A 15,168-nucleotide genomic window follows, 5' to 3' on the forward strand; every position below is an offset into this window, starting at 1 on the left:
TCAGCACGGCGTCCGCGAACAGATGCCCAAGCACCAACCAAGCGTCAGATATTGCACCACACCACCCGGCGGGACAGCCATCGAAAGGACGGGGAACAGAGAATAGACTTCGAAGGACCATTAACTGACAGGTGATATGGGTGACGACGCTTCTTGTCGTCGACTCCATCTCAGCCCGCCACATGGGAAGGCCACAAGCAAGCCGGCTCGTGCGGGCGAGACGCCAGTTTATGTGTGTGGAAACAAACGCACGCGTGCGGATTCGGGGTAGACTGAAGCCACAGCCATCTACTAGGACGAGAGTAGAATGAGAGCAGCTTCGAAATAAGGCTAGCCGACCAAGCCTCGCTTACGGAGGACGTTTCGAGAGCGGTTTGACTTCTCTGGCTGAAGAAAGTTTGCCCATCCCCTTCGAAATGGCATTTAGCAGAAGGTCGAGACTCCGGCTACCACAGCGGCTCGATCGGTTGCGGCGATGCATCTTCCCCGTACTTAATACTGCATGAGACTTGAAAACGAGGCCGGCGGGACTTTTGCCGAGAGAAGCCACGATCCTTGCCGTTGCAAGACGATTGGCAAGCCTTGCCGACTCGGTCTGGGGGTAAATGGAATACCTCATTCGAAGATTGATTCGGCGAGACTCTCTGACTATTGATCTCGTTAGCATTCCGCTGGTCGCTTGTTCATGAGGTCCGTGGACCAATCCAGCAGGCCCGCTGTCTGGTGAGCATGCCATGCGTGTCTGTGTTCAGCCAGCCACACGGATATCCGCTGTGATGTTTCATTGCATCCGGGGCAGATGGTGCACATCGTGTTCTTTTACGTACTCGACTGTGTAGATGCATTGTCGCGCTACGCAGAAATCTCGTTTCCATCACATCCGCATCGAACTGTACTCCGTACGGAGCAAACGACTCACTTATCGGTGTTCACCGCCCCAGACGCCATCTGCAGATACCCCTCCAACAGCGTGTACGGACCCCTTTCAAGGCGCGCCGCTTCGTCCACCAAATCCACCGACAACGGCATGAACTGTTCTAGATTCTCTTCACTGGTCCGACCTTCCTTTTCAGGCATGTACGGCTGTAGCCAAGTCCATTGCCCAAGAGAGCCACCGGGCAGAGCGACGGCCTCGTCCGGCTGCTTCTTGTCGACGACTTTGGGTATCAGCTTTCCCTGCTTTAGCTCTTGCTTCGCGTCAAAGTCTGGGACATCGCTAGTCACAAGGACAGGACCGGCATGGAAGAACGCCGACACCTGATCGATTGGACCCTGCCAGGTCCAGTTCGGCAGGACAAGATCCTTCACGGGTAGGATGCCAGACCAGGCGTGGACCGGCGAAAACGGGTCGACAATGGCGCCAAAGACGCAGAGCTGCTCGTTGGAGATATCGCTGTAAGTCTGTGCCTCGATGCCCTCTCCCGAATCGTCGTCGAATGGGTCTATGTAGTAAGGAGCCAGCTTCGGATAGGTGTCGGGAGTAATTGGAGAGATTCGGCCAACTTCTGGTTCCGACCTTGACCGGGACGACAATTTTTGAAGTTCCATCTCAAAGAGAGTGGTAGTGGGTGAGAAATGTGTGTACACTGTGCTGAGCTCCAGGGCATCGCCAATCTTGAGATCTGCTGTCGGCTTGGGTTTGAAATACCCGACCAGTCCGTCGAAGCCGCGTTGCCGATCACCCAGTTTGACCGGAAAGCGATAGTATTCCTCGTCATACTCATCATTCTTCTCACAGCCCGGCCCGGGTGCTTTCCTTGTGACAGGTTGAGCGTATAGCTTTCGGTCAACTTTGCCATCGTTGACGAGACGAGACTCTGTTTGGAATTCGGCCAACTCCAGAGACCAACCCATGTTGACCAGCGCGAGAGGCTTGCCAATCAAGGCGCTCTTGAACTCAGAGTACGCACTCGGTGGGGCAGTACCCGTTGATGCACTTGCAGCGTTAACCATGGCCATGAATGCGGGGAGGTAGCCACGAAGGGTTGCCACGGCCTCTACCAGGCGCGCAAGCTGTCGAGCGGCTTGACCACCGTCCCCCTGTCCGCCTCGCGAGTCAGGATCGTCCGGCTCCTTGAACGGAAGCCACTCAGGGGAGGCGAGAGCACCGCTTGGTCCGCCGATACGCACTTCACGATAAAATGCTCCCGAAGGGAGGAAGAATTGCAAACCGTAGTTGGCATAGTTGACAACCACCCAACCCCATATGGGAGAGTCCCAGTCATTGGCGGCTCTCCAAAAGGGTGGATGCTCCTCTGGCTCTATTGCCCGCATGGCCGGGACAGTGGAGATTTCTGGCTCATGTGGAAGAACCCAGCGAGCATTGAGACGAACAGGCTGGCCTATTTGCGGCGGCACCTGCGCAAACTCGCATTGTGGTTTGTTCTCATCCAGGACATCTTCGACAGTGTTGGGAACGGTCTTGTGTGTTGCAGTGATCTTCGCCTCGGGGGAATACCAGTCACTGAGACAGGGGTATGCCCGAGGTATCTCCTCCGGCTTAGGCCTGTATGGAACGGGTTCCGGGCTGAGCAGATGAATCACTTGACCAAACTTATCAACAATGTTGAGCCTGGTCAATTTGAATTGTCCATGAACCACCGGTTTGAATGAGGATGGAGGATCTTTACCTCCAAGAGGCTTTCTCGCAGTACCGTAAGGGGTCACGTCCGTTTCCAGCTCCATGACGGGCATCTTTAGTTCGTCAAATCCAGCGTCAACACGTCTGGCCTCGGCCATGAATGTGAGGGTACCCTTGACTGGGTCTCGAATCGAGGGCTTGACGTGATTGCCTGCATCTGTGGTTTGCAAATGGCCGTTGAAGCCCCCCAAAGGCGCGGAAAGATAACGAAGATCTTTCAGATGTTGAACGAGATATTCCCGTTCCTCTTTCGGGAGGTACTCTTCCAGCTCCGACGGCAGTGTATCGGCCAGGAGCTGCGTAATCTTCGTCTCGAGACTGAAACTCGGCTGAGGGAGGATCAAAACCCTACCTGAAAACGCACGTTTGTCCAGCGTTTTGTCGTACTTTCGTGCCAAATCCAGCTTTCCGTGGATGTTATAATGTAGTTTCGCTCCCTCGCTCTGCCACCACTTTGACTCCGTCAACCTCCAATCGTCCAGTCCAATGTGGGTGTACTCGACCTCCCATTCCAGGAAGAGTGGGAACCACGGTTGAGTATCGTTCCAGAGATCGCGCCACAGGGGCTCATTATCAAGACCACGGCCCAACTTATCGTGGTACAGAGGAATCTCAGCTTTCAACACTGGTCGAGGTGGTGGCTCAGCGTGAGGATCACCGTTACCGAACGGGCGATATTCGACGGGTCTGAGGAGCCCACGCTCAATAAGCATGCTGGGTTGTTTGGGATGGCCGTTGTCTTCATCCTTCCGTCGTAGTCGCATCGAGACAAACTCCCGGAGCAGAGCCTTGACCGAGACCCTCATCCAGGATTGGAGCTTGACATCCACGAAGGTTCGAAAAAAGGCCTTCCAGTTGTCGTCGTCTTGGCCGTCTGGTTCGACAATCTGGCAGTCGAGGCGCACGAGTAAAGCAAGGAGATAATCCACCTCCCAGCCAGATTGTATTCCGCCGACAAGCAGAGTAGGGTCGCGTTGCTGTTTGTAAGGATCATAGACTCCCGGTTCAAAATCGTTGACCTTGTTCGGGTCAGGAGACGCATCACCTGAAGCTGTGCCGGTCAATTTGTCAATCCGAATCTGGCAGGCCGTAATGGTTCCCTTCAACGCGTCGACTCTTCTCTGAATCTTGTCCACTTTTGCTTTGATCTCACTATCTTTTTGAGCATTGGTAACTGCGAGCCACCAGTTCGAAAAAGCCGCAGCTTGTTGCTGTTTCAGTTGTCTCTTTGCTGCATCCCTCAGACGGCATAGGCGATTCAATTCTAGCAAGTTGAGCTTCTTGTCTGCCGGTAGTGTCGTCTTTCCGCCTTCGCCCTGCGACTGATCACCGCTTGCAGCGGCATGGTACATGTCGCCTCCATCAAACCTCAAGTAGTTCCAATTATACATCATGTCAGCGGCTTGAACGTGGGCTTCGACACCATCGTCTCGACTCAAGAGGATTGCCTCGAGTCGCTTCAGTGCCGCCTCTATCCTTCCAGTCTCCTTGCCGTTAATCCGTTCATGCGCACCTGCATAAGCCATGACCGCGTCGAGGGGGGTCGTACCGACAGCAATCGGTTGCTTCTCTGAAAGCAACTTGGCAAATTTGTCTGCCGCGACATTCTTTGGTGCTGTAGCGAGATCCCACTGGACGTTGTACATGGCGCCGTGACAGATGCTGCGTGTAAGTGTCTTGTCATCCCCTGTGCTTCGAGAGAACCAGTCGGTAATTTCTCGAGGATACTTGGGCATGGGCTCGATTTCGTCCTGGAATCCTTTGATCTTGATATTGAGTTCATTGAGTCGCTCCTCACGAGTCTGGTATTTGGCTTTTGGCTGGTCATCCCCTTGTTTAATGTCACCTGGCTTTTCAGCAACCTGAATAACATCGCTGGCAGATTTGGTGTACCAGCCTATGACGGAGTAATGAGCTCGCACCGACGTGGCGAACTGATCTTCACCATGCGCGTCTTTGCCGCAGAAGAAGTTGTCCACAATGGAAAACACATTCGAGCAATGGAGCTGGTAGTCCGGAAATAGCTCATTTGAAGATCCCATCAAGCGAAGATCGATCCTTGATTTCGGGTCGATAGCGGCTTTCGTGCCAGGATCGACTGTGTTGCTATTGGCGTCGTCTGTTTCCGTCTCCGTCCAGTCCGTCGAACTAGTCTTGTCTCCAATGAAGATTTCAGCTTGCTTGTCCAGGATACTGCGGTCTCCTGAGCTTGAAGACGCATCCACAAAAGGGGACACGTCTACCTGGAGATCTGCATTGCTGGGGAGCAGGTTGATGGGATCTGTGGGTTTCCCATAACTGTCTCGGGGCCCGTCTAGCGTCCTGCAGCGATTACTTTCCACAATCCATGCCGTTACTGGCTGTAGGCTTGTTCTGGCGGCAGGGGGTTCCACCTTGGACATATCGTCGATGTACCGCACAATCATCCACCGAACAGGCACCTCTGGGAACTTGGGAAGGGACTGACTGGCTTTGTCCCCGTCGTTGGTTGTAGCTGTTCCGCTGCGATAAATTCGCGGAAGAGTCCAGTGGAGGTAGACACCGCGACGATTTGCACGACGTTTGCCAGATCCAAGATCGGTTATTCGAGCGTTGGAGTCCGCACCAGTGGCATTGTGGATGTCGACATCGTATATGATATCGGATTGCAGATAGGCCGTGTCGAGGCGGAGGAAGGTATAGTTGGGCTGAGTGATGGGCGCGATCTTGGCCTTGCCTGGCCCTCCGGCACAGACCTGGTCATTGAAGACAAAGGCATCGAGCTTGACTGGAATCAGGACATTTTGATCAGTCGCCATGTTGGGAGGGAGTGCGAGCAGCTCTGTTTGTGGTAGAATAGCAGACGAACCAGTAAGTCAATTTCCCTCCCGTTTCTAATGGACCTTTGTCTGTTTCGAGATGGCCCAAGTCCCTGATATGTTGGGCTGCCATTGTACCGTCGTTCCGGAAGTGAGTGCGTGGTCATGGCGTATGCATGGTACGGGCCTCAACCTGGTCTCGAGGGAATGGTGGAAACGAAAACGCCACCTTCAGTCAGTCCAGCTGAACGAGGATGGGTATCTGCATGAGCTAGTTAGCATGAGGACAACGCCACAATGCGCCGCGCAGGCGAGAACGACCATGCACATTCGACGCCTTCAGCTCGCGTGAACTTGCCGTGATCATGGACCGCTTCTCTTGAGGCTTCAGCCATGATGGGACCATGTGTCCACATCCATCACACACATCTGCAGTCTAGCCCCGGGTCTGCACGAGTCGGAGTGACTCGTTTGAGGCCAGGGTGAGAGACGATGAAAGGAGAGCGCACGACGTAAAAGAGGTACCGGATGGTGATAGTGGCCTTCATATGACAATGTGAGCGGTGCTGCTTGACCTCTGAATGCAATTCACACCTCACTCTCTTGTGATTCAAGCTTGATCGGTGACTGACTGACGCCCCCAAAATGTCGCTCCGAGGCCAATACCGTCACATTACGCTGCGACACGAACGTCACATGATCAACAATACCGCCCCAGCTCTCGCTCCTGGACAAGCCAAATTCTTTTCATATTTTCTTCCCTCTCTGCCAGCGGGCGAATACAAGATCCAGATTGATCAGACTGTGACCACCGACTCTGCGAAGCCTGGCGTTTCAGCGACTCCGGCAAATCGTACTTTCGAGGTGCTGGCTCCAGAATGGGCCATTTCAGCAGCCAACGGTGACACCACAAATAACAATAACGATGATGACTCGGCCGTGGTGCTCTCAACCTTTCCTGCCTCCGGTGAAACGGCACCCTCCTTTCGCACACTGCCTCACCTTGTGCTCAAGGATCCGCAGCTGCCGTGGATTCGTCCCGTGAGCAAGAAGGACTACAACGACGGCAACTCGATCCCTTGGTTCGCCCTGATCATTTTTTCGGCGGACGAGCTACAACTCAGAGAGGATGTTGGGCAGGCATATTTCTCCAAGGTCAACGCGACGGTGAATGATACGCTCGGCTGGGACCTGCCTGCGTCCAGCATCGAAAAGATTGACCATGCGCGGGTTGCGAATTTCATCCCCAAACCGTCGGTGCCGGATCAGAGAGCTGGAACGCAAACCAGTGTGATCCCGGTGTCCAGCGATGTCTTTCGGCAGCTCTTCACGTCCGCGCAGAAACCGGGAGAATTTGATGTGGCCCCGTTCCGATTCATGTCACATGTGCGAACCGTGTCGACAGCAGGGACCATGTCAGCGGCCCGAGCGGAAAACGATGGCGATCCCACTCAATCAGGAACACAAACCGTGGCCATGGTCGTCTCTCATCGCCTGGGTCCTACCGCCATTACCGTCCCTACTCCTGTAATGGCACACCTGGTCTCTCTTCAGGGTATCGACACCAAAAGTGTGGATCTGGTGGCAAATCGCGATCACGTTCTGATGACGAGTCTTTTCAGCTGGACCTACACAGCTCTTCCACCTGGCTCGCCCGATGTTGTGAGTATGTTACAGCATCTGGGCAAAAAAGATGCTGGACTGTCAGTACTGCGAACAGATCTGACCGTGGACCCGCTAGGGGAGAAGGTTTTCGACAAGTTCTCCGAGCCGGATATCGCCAAATTGATCACCAAGAGGCAGATCGATGGGTACACTCTCACGCGCTATCGGACCATCACAGGTGAACAAAATGCAGCGATCTACCGGGGACCTTTGACTCCAACAAGAGTTCCTTATCCGCTACACAAAAAAGTGTCCTTTCAATCCAATTTTGGGACTGATCTACAAATCCTCGATCCCGATTTAGGCCTGATGGATCTCTCCTACGCGTCCGCGTGGCAATTAGGTAAGACCATGGCCATGGGAGATCCGGCATTCACAGCCGCTCTTTCCAGGCTGCGCATCGAAGTGCATCAAGCAGCCCTGGAGAGTGCCAGAAAGGACATCTTCAAGCGCCTACGAGCCTCTGGTACACAAGAGGCTGATGAAAATGGACGCGAGGTCAAACAGTCAGTCTTTTCAGACACCAATCCAAGGGTGTCGTACATGCCACGTCAGGAGATCAAGGCTGATGTGGTCAAGATAGTCCAAGCTTTGAATGGCATCAATGGAACTGTGGAGCAAGCTGGGACGGCATTCTCGACAAATCGTTGGCGGCGACGCGATCCATCCCTAATGCCATCGACTCAGACAGACCTGGAATCAGAGGCTGACCTGTTCAGTCTTCGATCCGACCATGTATATCACCAGATGCCCTTTCACTCTCTCTTCTACCTCGAGGACGGCACGGCGAATACTCCGGACGGAGGTCCTTACAACTACCATTCCATTCCAAATAACACAGACTATGCAGTCGTCCAAGAATGGGTGCTTGATCGATTGCACTTAGCCGGCATTCCTGCCCACTACTTATTGCCGGATCCCTCACATCTCCCACCCGAGTCGCTGCGCTTCTTCCACATTGACGGCAACTGGCTGGATGCGATGGTGGACGGGGCGCTCAGTCTGGCGAACCATCTCGCGGATGTGCCGGAAGAGGACTACACTCGCAGCTCATTGAAAGCGACATTGAACCGGTACCTAACCACTCCGCTGGTTGGTGATTATCTTCAGCAGATCCCGGCGTACGGTTTCATGTTGCGATCTCAACTGCTAGTACAGTTTCCAGACCTCGCAGTCGGCGCCGAATTCGCCCTGGAAAAAGACGACGTTCACACCAGCGAAGATTGGGCGCACGCAAAGCCTAAAGCTCCTATTCTGGTCCAACGTAAACTTGCGCCAGATATCATGCTGGTACTGCTCGACCGCGAACCTCCCAAGCTGTCCAGCGTAACTTTTACTTTGCCTGCGCATCAGCAAACATTCATTGCCGCCTTTGGTCTCACTTCAGAGAAGGCGGATCTGCGCTTCAAACGCATTTATGCCACGGGTGCCGATGAGGCTCTTCCCGAGCCAGACGTGAGAGAGCGCCGTAAAAACCTCGTCATTGTTCCTGACCTAAATCCTTATCCCACATCACAGGTTATTGACTGGCATGCCAGGACGTTGAAGATCGAGCAGTATGCGCAACTGGTGCACCAAAACCTACAGAATTTCATGCCACGAAAGACCCAAGACTACCGCCATGTCACGCCGACGGCTGCCGTTTTTGCCCTGCAATTGAACGAACCGATATATACTCTCGTCATCACCGCCCGAAAGCCCGTGGTGCAAGGTCAAACGCCAGACACTGATGACGAGTCATTAGACAGCTGGCAGATATTGCACGAGCCGAAGGGATTTCAATTCTACCCGCCTCCTTTTCCGGGAGACAAAATCAAGGCCAGATCCCAGCTGCCCGTGTCGCGCATGGCACACACCTTTTCCCCTACTCTGATTTCCCTTGAACCCGAATCGAAGCCAAAATCAAGTCAAGATCCGTCCGCTCCTGACGAGGCGCGACGCCGAGCAGAACAACCGGCGATAAGGCTCGGTCATGGTATTTCCCCCAAGCTGCCAGACAAGCCGGTCCTTCCGATGGACATGCCCGAATTCGAATTCAAGATATTCCGCCTGGGAAAACCCAAGGATGAAGCCATCACAACAAACGCCGATCGTCCATTCGATCTCGTCTTCAGCATCATCCGAGGCAAATGGACCGACCCTGAGGCGTGGCCTCTCCGTATCATGCATTTCGATCTGACGATCAAGATCGCCGGGCTCGACCAGCCCCGACCGCCGGACGACGATTTCTCCACCCCTCGCGCTCTGCTCCGCAGCGACGTCCCAGATGGGCCGGCGCCAACCATGCTCTCCAACCTACGGTACAACGTCCTGTCGCGGAAATGGGACGTCCAGGAGGGTCAGCTGCAACTGTCCATCGTCCCGCGGACGAAGTGGGGTGTGCACATGCGCGACACGGTCGAGGCGAGCTTCATATTCCCCATGGCGCGGATCTTCCCGTGGGAGGTGCCAAAGGGCGCAACGTATCCCGGGCAGGTGAAGCTCCGGTCCTACATGCTCCCTGAATCCGAGACGGATCCGAATAAAAAGCCGACCGAGTACAAGCATGACGATGTCGGGAAGTTTCAGTTGACCCGGGAGGGGCTTCTTTGATGGATACTCCTAGCAGTGTGGGTTCAGATGGTCACGGGATTCAGTGGATTGATCGGACGTAGTAGTACACTGAGGTGTGGGTGCGGCTGTGAATATATAGTACCGAGAGTGCATATTGCAACCAAGGATCTCCCAGCAACATAGGAAGAGCCATATGCTAAACACGGCGACAAAATATAACTGCGTTCAAGCGTCTAGAGCACCTAACGACTCGTGCACGGTATGCTGATACATCTGTTGTCCTATATTTGGTCGTCGTCGTGTGTTCCTACTCTCATTTCTGGCTGGCGCCGGCGCCGGCGCCTCTGTTGGACTTGTTCGCCTCTGCCCGTGCATGCCATAAATCTCCTCGCCGAGGACAGGCAGGCAGGCAGGTAGGTATCTTGGGTCGAAGGTCACCGCGGCTCCATCTGAGTAGAGAACTGGAAGAGCTGCGAGCTGTGAGAAGAGGACAATGAAATAGGCCTGGCCACCTAGCCTATGCCTAATACTCATCTTCAGCTGTAAACGCCAAGACGAACGAGAAGACAGCGTTCACATCACATGCGTAGAGCTGACTGACTATGGCACTGATGATCAGCCGCCCATTCTCTCCGCACAATTTGGCCATTCTAAGCTCTCTTCACGCTTTCAGCTCAAAGGGAGATAAGAAGCCTCCGAGTCCCTTGCACTGGGCCACTATCAGTCTGATTGATAGCTCTTTCAACCACTGTTCGGGATGGTCTCCGAATCCCCAGGTACAGCCAATCGCCCAGCGAGGTCGATCTCATGTACCAGCCTTTCAACCGTCTCCCTGGTGGTGGAGATGTTGACAACGACTCGAAAGAAGGCACCTTTGTCCACTTCATGGCTCAAGGCCGGCGCGTAATCCACCATGAAGCCTCTCGAGATCAGAGCGTGGGCGATGCGGCTCGTCACCGCCGAGTTGCGCTTGCCTAACCTCGCGGCCTGGCTTTTCGGGTCCTCGTTGTGGCTGCCGCCATTCCTCCGCGGAATATCGCTCGGAGCATGCACCATCCTCTTTCCCGGTGCGAAGTAGAAGCATATCTGCAGACACGGCGGGGGGTTCGTGCTTACGAGCAGCAGATTCGGATGCTTGTCCACAAGGTCTGCCGTGTAGCATGCCACCGAGTATGCATTTTCGACCTTGCTCGCGTATCCGGCCGTGCCGTAGTATTGCCAGGACAGGAACAGTTTCAGGCTGTCCCCTCGTCGGCCGCATTGGAGCGTCAGATCTGCAAGATCGTCCGGTGGAGTCCAATCGTCGTCATTGTCGGGATGCTCGCCGTTCGTGACTGACACTGTATTTGCAGAAGAATCCACATCATCCCCGGCATTGTCGTGGAACAAGTAGCCTGCTCGAAGGGTGTTGGCCATGTGCGCGTGTTTCAGGTCCTTGAGCAAGAGGAAGCTGCAAGTCACCGGCACGCCCATCATCTTGTGCGGATTGATGGCAATGCTGTCGGCAAGGTCGCAGCCTCTGAGCGTCCGGGAGCGTAGAGAATCCGAGAAGACGAAACTGCCGCCCCAGGCACCGTCGATGTGCATCCACAGGCCGTGTCTCCTGGCGACTTCCGCGATCGGGGCAAAAGGGTCAAAGGAGCCAAGCACGGTCGTCCCGGCCGTGGCGTTGACGTAGAAGGGTGTCTTGCCGTGGCTCTTTTCTCTGACTATCAGTGCTTCGAGCGCCAGGGGGTCCATTTCTCCCGTGAGCGGATCGACGGGGACGGACACGACGCTGTCACTGCCAAAGCCACATTGCTGCGCTGCTTTCTCGATGCTGTAATGTCCATGCTCGGACGTGAACATCACGAGCTGTCGGCCTGTCGCGTGGTTCCCCAGCCGTTTCGTTTCCGGGAACAGCGTGTTCCGCGCAACCACGATGCTGGTCATGTTGCTCGCGCTGCCGCCTTGGACGTTGATGCCACCGGCCCGTGGACCTGTGAAACCGAACATATGCGCGAGCGTCGTCGTGACGTGTGTCTCGATGAGCGAAAGGACAGGCGACACTTGGTACACGTGCAGGTTTGTGTTCAGCACGGCGAGGATCAGCTCCGCCACAATCCCCGGTGGCAGAGGTGCGGCATAAAGCTTGTCGAGGAACCCCGGCGCCGAAGGATTGACGCTATATTTCAATATGGTTGATAGAGTCTCGACGAGTCCAGCTTGACCAGTGCCGTGGTCGGACAGGGAAAGGGCGCCACTCGAGCCTAGAATGGCCAGCAGATCCGACGGCGCGTGTGATTCCACGAGACACGATGCCGGCACTTGCTGGTGGTCCCGGTGAGCTCTACGTTCCAGGTCGGCTTGCTGGACGAAAGGGACGAGACGCGCGACGACCGAGACAAGGAGGTTCTGCAGTTCGTCGGCCCTGGAAAAGAAGAAATCGCTCGAATGGCTGCTGGCCTTCGTTCCGTTCGATGCGCCTACATCATGACCGTTTCGTGGTGTAGTATCCAACTCTGGGGCGTCGATGCTGTCTCCGAATGGCCGGTCTGCCATTGTCCTGTATCAATGAGTATCGAGGCTGCGCAGGTCAACGTGCTCCAAAAGGTAGGGAATCTAGGATGTCGAAACAACAATTGAAACGAAGAAACTAACCCAAAAGTCTATGCAGCGTCAAGAACGAAGAAGTCTATTCTATTCTATTCTATACAAAGTGGTGGTCCAGCGAAAAGTTCTCTCCAACCTGGAAGATGAGTAAAAATCTTTCGGATTAGCGAATGACGCCATTTGGTGGAGAACGAGGCTGAGGATTTGGGGGTTCGATCGAGGATGATCTACTCCGTACTGCGTATAACACTGTGTTGCGCAACCCTACGCCCTCGTCGGAACCACTGCATTCGCCGAAGTGGCAGGAGTGTGCCTCTTGTTCGTGCTCTGAGCCTTCTTCTGCGCATGTCGTTCTCGCGCAAGCTCGATCGCCGATTTCTTTTTCACGCCGGCTGGTTCATTCTGGCCCGGCCTGGCGCCCTGCCCCTGCCTCTGCGGTGGTGCATCTCGTGGCTGATCGCGTTCTTGTCCCTTGGCTAGTGCGCGCCATTCGCCGGGTCGGCGACGGTACATATCCATTGCCCAGTTCTTCCAGACGTTCCGCCCGAACGGCGATTCGCGGATCATGGATTCGTGGTTGGCAAGGTCATCTGCCAGCCTTTCTTTCATAAAATGCAGGCCCTCTGTAGCGGACCACAATGAATCCGCCACATATGAACCGGTGAGGTCCTGCGCCAGCGCCGCGATATGGCCGTAAAAGCGAGGAACAAATTGCCTTCGAAATGGGAGATTGAATTGTGTCGGCGCCAGTGCTGTCTGTATGACGCGTGAAGACGCCGGGTCTTGACACATTGCAATGAGGGTGCTCATATCCACGGCTACGAGGCTTTCTTGGACGAGTTGGCTCATTTGGGGGGCCCGCAACATCGCCTGTGCCAGCAGTGAGCCATGGACATCGGTCCTATGCGCCTGCTTTGAGGCAGCCTCTTTCTCCTCAGCCACATCATGGGGCTTTGCTGCTGTTTCTGAGGTCGGCAGATCGAGAAGGGTCGAAAGGAAATCGCTGTTGTCCTTGGTATATTCTGTCCGGATTACATCTGCCACATCCTGCAGATCCACACCTCGAACGGCGCATCTTTCCACGAGGACTCTGATTAGCCCGGTCCTTCGTCGCGAGATCAGTAACGGTAAGTCGGCCAGCAGCAATTCCTCCACTTCGGCTAGGTCATCTTTGCCCAGTCGCTCCAGCATTCTAATGGCAACATAGCTTGCCGTGTCGTTCTTGCATATGCTTGGAAGCCGTGATTTCAAGATATTCTTGTAGAGTTTCTTGAATGCTTTGCCCGGCAACTCCTTGACGAGAATCTCGACCAGATGTGAGCCAGCGGGATCGTAGACCAGCCCAGCAATGAATTTGGCGCTTTCTGAATCCTCTTCAAGCTGTTCATCGGGTAAGAGCTTCCTGAATACAGAGTTCTCAGCGCTCGACTTGTTCTTGCCAGGGCCGGTGAGCTCGAGATGGAGCAGTAGCTGCAGGACAGGATTGCCAGTCGGGTGCGTAGCCAGTGCCCTCAGGTAGGTGGTGTCCAAGGCCGAGACACCACTGCTGATGAGTCTGTCAAGCGCAGTTCGGAACGACTTCGGGACAACGCGTCCGTTTTCCGACACCGACTCCTTCTCCACGGGTGCATCCAGCTTTTCCTTCTTCCTGCTCGCAAGCATTGTCTTCACTGATTCGTCGTCCAGGGAGTCGCCAGACAGGACAAGAAACAGGACACGGACAGTGTGCGAGGCAAATCTTTCAGTGAGGAGAAAGCCCATGTTTGGCTCCAACTCCTCGGTGGCTTGCAGGTAGAGGGTTTCCATCGAAGGTAGATCTTCGCTCTCAGCGCTCTTCTTTGGGTTGTCCTTTTCCACGTGCTTTGCGGCTTGCAGGAATAACGTTTCGCAGCAATGACTCCCGAATCGGTGGCGCACAAGATAGGTGAGGTTGCCCACGAATATGCTGAATAGTCGCCGCAGTTGCTCGGGGGTAGAGAGCATAATGATCTTTTCTAGATAACGAGAACATGATTGGCTTGAGGCAACCTTGAGCTCTTTCCCCTCTGTTTCCCGGTGGACTGCGTCGATGAAGTTGCCGCGGTCTTCAGGCGACTCAAAATCATTTGCCACGATTTTGTTGTTCACATTCGCGTAATATTCTTGTTCCTGAGGTTCGAGCAGGCCGTAGAACTGAGCTTCTTCCTGCGGCTCCTCGACACCCCGCGGTTGCTCAATGTTGAATCCGATGAAGTCGTCACCGGCATCGCCGCTCACTGCCACTTCTGCCGCGGTCTCCTCTGCCGCGATGTGCTCGGATTTAAACCGCTTCGAAGATCGCTCATATCTGTCTGGTTCTCTGTGTCTTCGTTCCTTTTCCTGGTGGCGTCGGCCTCGTTTTTTGACTTCACGAGGCATCTCGAAGTCGAAGCAAGAAATTCCAGAGATTGAGCTTGCGGCAAGTGCTATGCTCGGACGGTAGACGGTCTGTAGAAAAGTTGGAGTCAAGACGGACACGAAAATTATCCGCCAAGACTATACTACATTCCGCCAATCAGAGGAAGGATGCTTTTACGGCCCGCGTATAGCGTTGCTCTGCCAGCGAGGCTGACTCGCAGCCTTGCTCGGGTGGGGAAGCGTTCATTTCTTTAGCACTGATCGAGAGAAAACAGTCACAGAGGAGGTACTTGGGTAGGACTTGATTTGAGCAGGTTTATGTATTTCTTCCAGCTATGAGAATTGGACTTGACCCGGCCATCATGCCAAAGCGTCTTGTTGCTTCTGGATTTGAGGTCTCTCGGCATCCAATTGCCTTGTCTCTGTCCAGAGCAAGCACGGACTCTGTGCTGCTAAGCCCGAATGCTGTCTGGATTCGACTGCAACCACACTGGAATTATTCCCTCAGAAGCAATCCGTGAAGGCATCGCGGACAATAACAAT

The 15,168-nt window shown here is 54.5% G+C and overlaps 4 protein-coding genes across 4 annotated transcripts; 1 reads left to right on the forward strand and 3 right to left on the reverse strand.

Moving 5' to 3' along the window:
* Positions 1 to 915: 915 nt before the first annotated feature.
* Positions 916 to 5,439, reverse strand: G647_04194 (uncharacterized protein; the record flags this gene model as incomplete). Its single annotated transcript, XM_008728538.1, has 1 exon — positions 916 to 5,439. The coding sequence occupies one exon, from the start codon at positions 5,437 to 5,439 to the stop codon at positions 916 to 918; it is 4,524 nt and encodes a 1,507-aa protein (XP_008726760.1).
* Positions 5,440 to 6,084: 645 nt separating this feature from the next.
* On the forward strand, positions 6,085 to 9,696 carry G647_04195 (uncharacterized protein; the record flags this gene model as incomplete). Its single annotated transcript, XM_008728539.1, has 1 exon — positions 6,085 to 9,696. One exon carries the CDS (start codon positions 6,085 to 6,087, stop codon positions 9,694 to 9,696), a length of 3,612 nt encoding a protein of 1,203 aa, XP_008726761.1.
* A 702-nt stretch (positions 9,697 to 10,398) lies between these two features.
* Positions 10,399 to 12,198, reverse strand: G647_04196 (uncharacterized protein; the record flags this gene model as incomplete). The annotated part of the gene is made up of 1 exon (XM_008728540.1): positions 10,399 to 12,198. The coding sequence occupies one exon, from the start codon at positions 12,196 to 12,198 to the stop codon at positions 10,399 to 10,401; it is 1,800 nt and encodes a 599-aa protein (XP_008726762.1).
* A 315-nt stretch (positions 12,199 to 12,513) lies between these two features.
* On the reverse strand, positions 12,514 to 14,646 carry G647_04197 (uncharacterized protein; the record flags this gene model as incomplete). The annotated part of the gene is made up of 1 exon (XM_008728541.1): positions 12,514 to 14,646. One exon carries the CDS (start codon positions 14,644 to 14,646, stop codon positions 12,514 to 12,516), a length of 2,133 nt encoding a protein of 710 aa, XP_008726763.1.
* Positions 14,647 to 15,168: the final 522 nt, after the last annotated feature.

The sequence above is a fragment of the Cladophialophora carrionii genome, assembly GCF_000365165.1.
Source record: "Cladophialophora carrionii CBS 160.54 unplaced genomic scaffold supercont1.3, whole genome shotgun sequence".
Taxonomy (NCBI): Eukaryota; Fungi; Ascomycota; class Eurotiomycetes; order Chaetothyriales; family Herpotrichiellaceae; genus Cladophialophora; species Cladophialophora carrionii.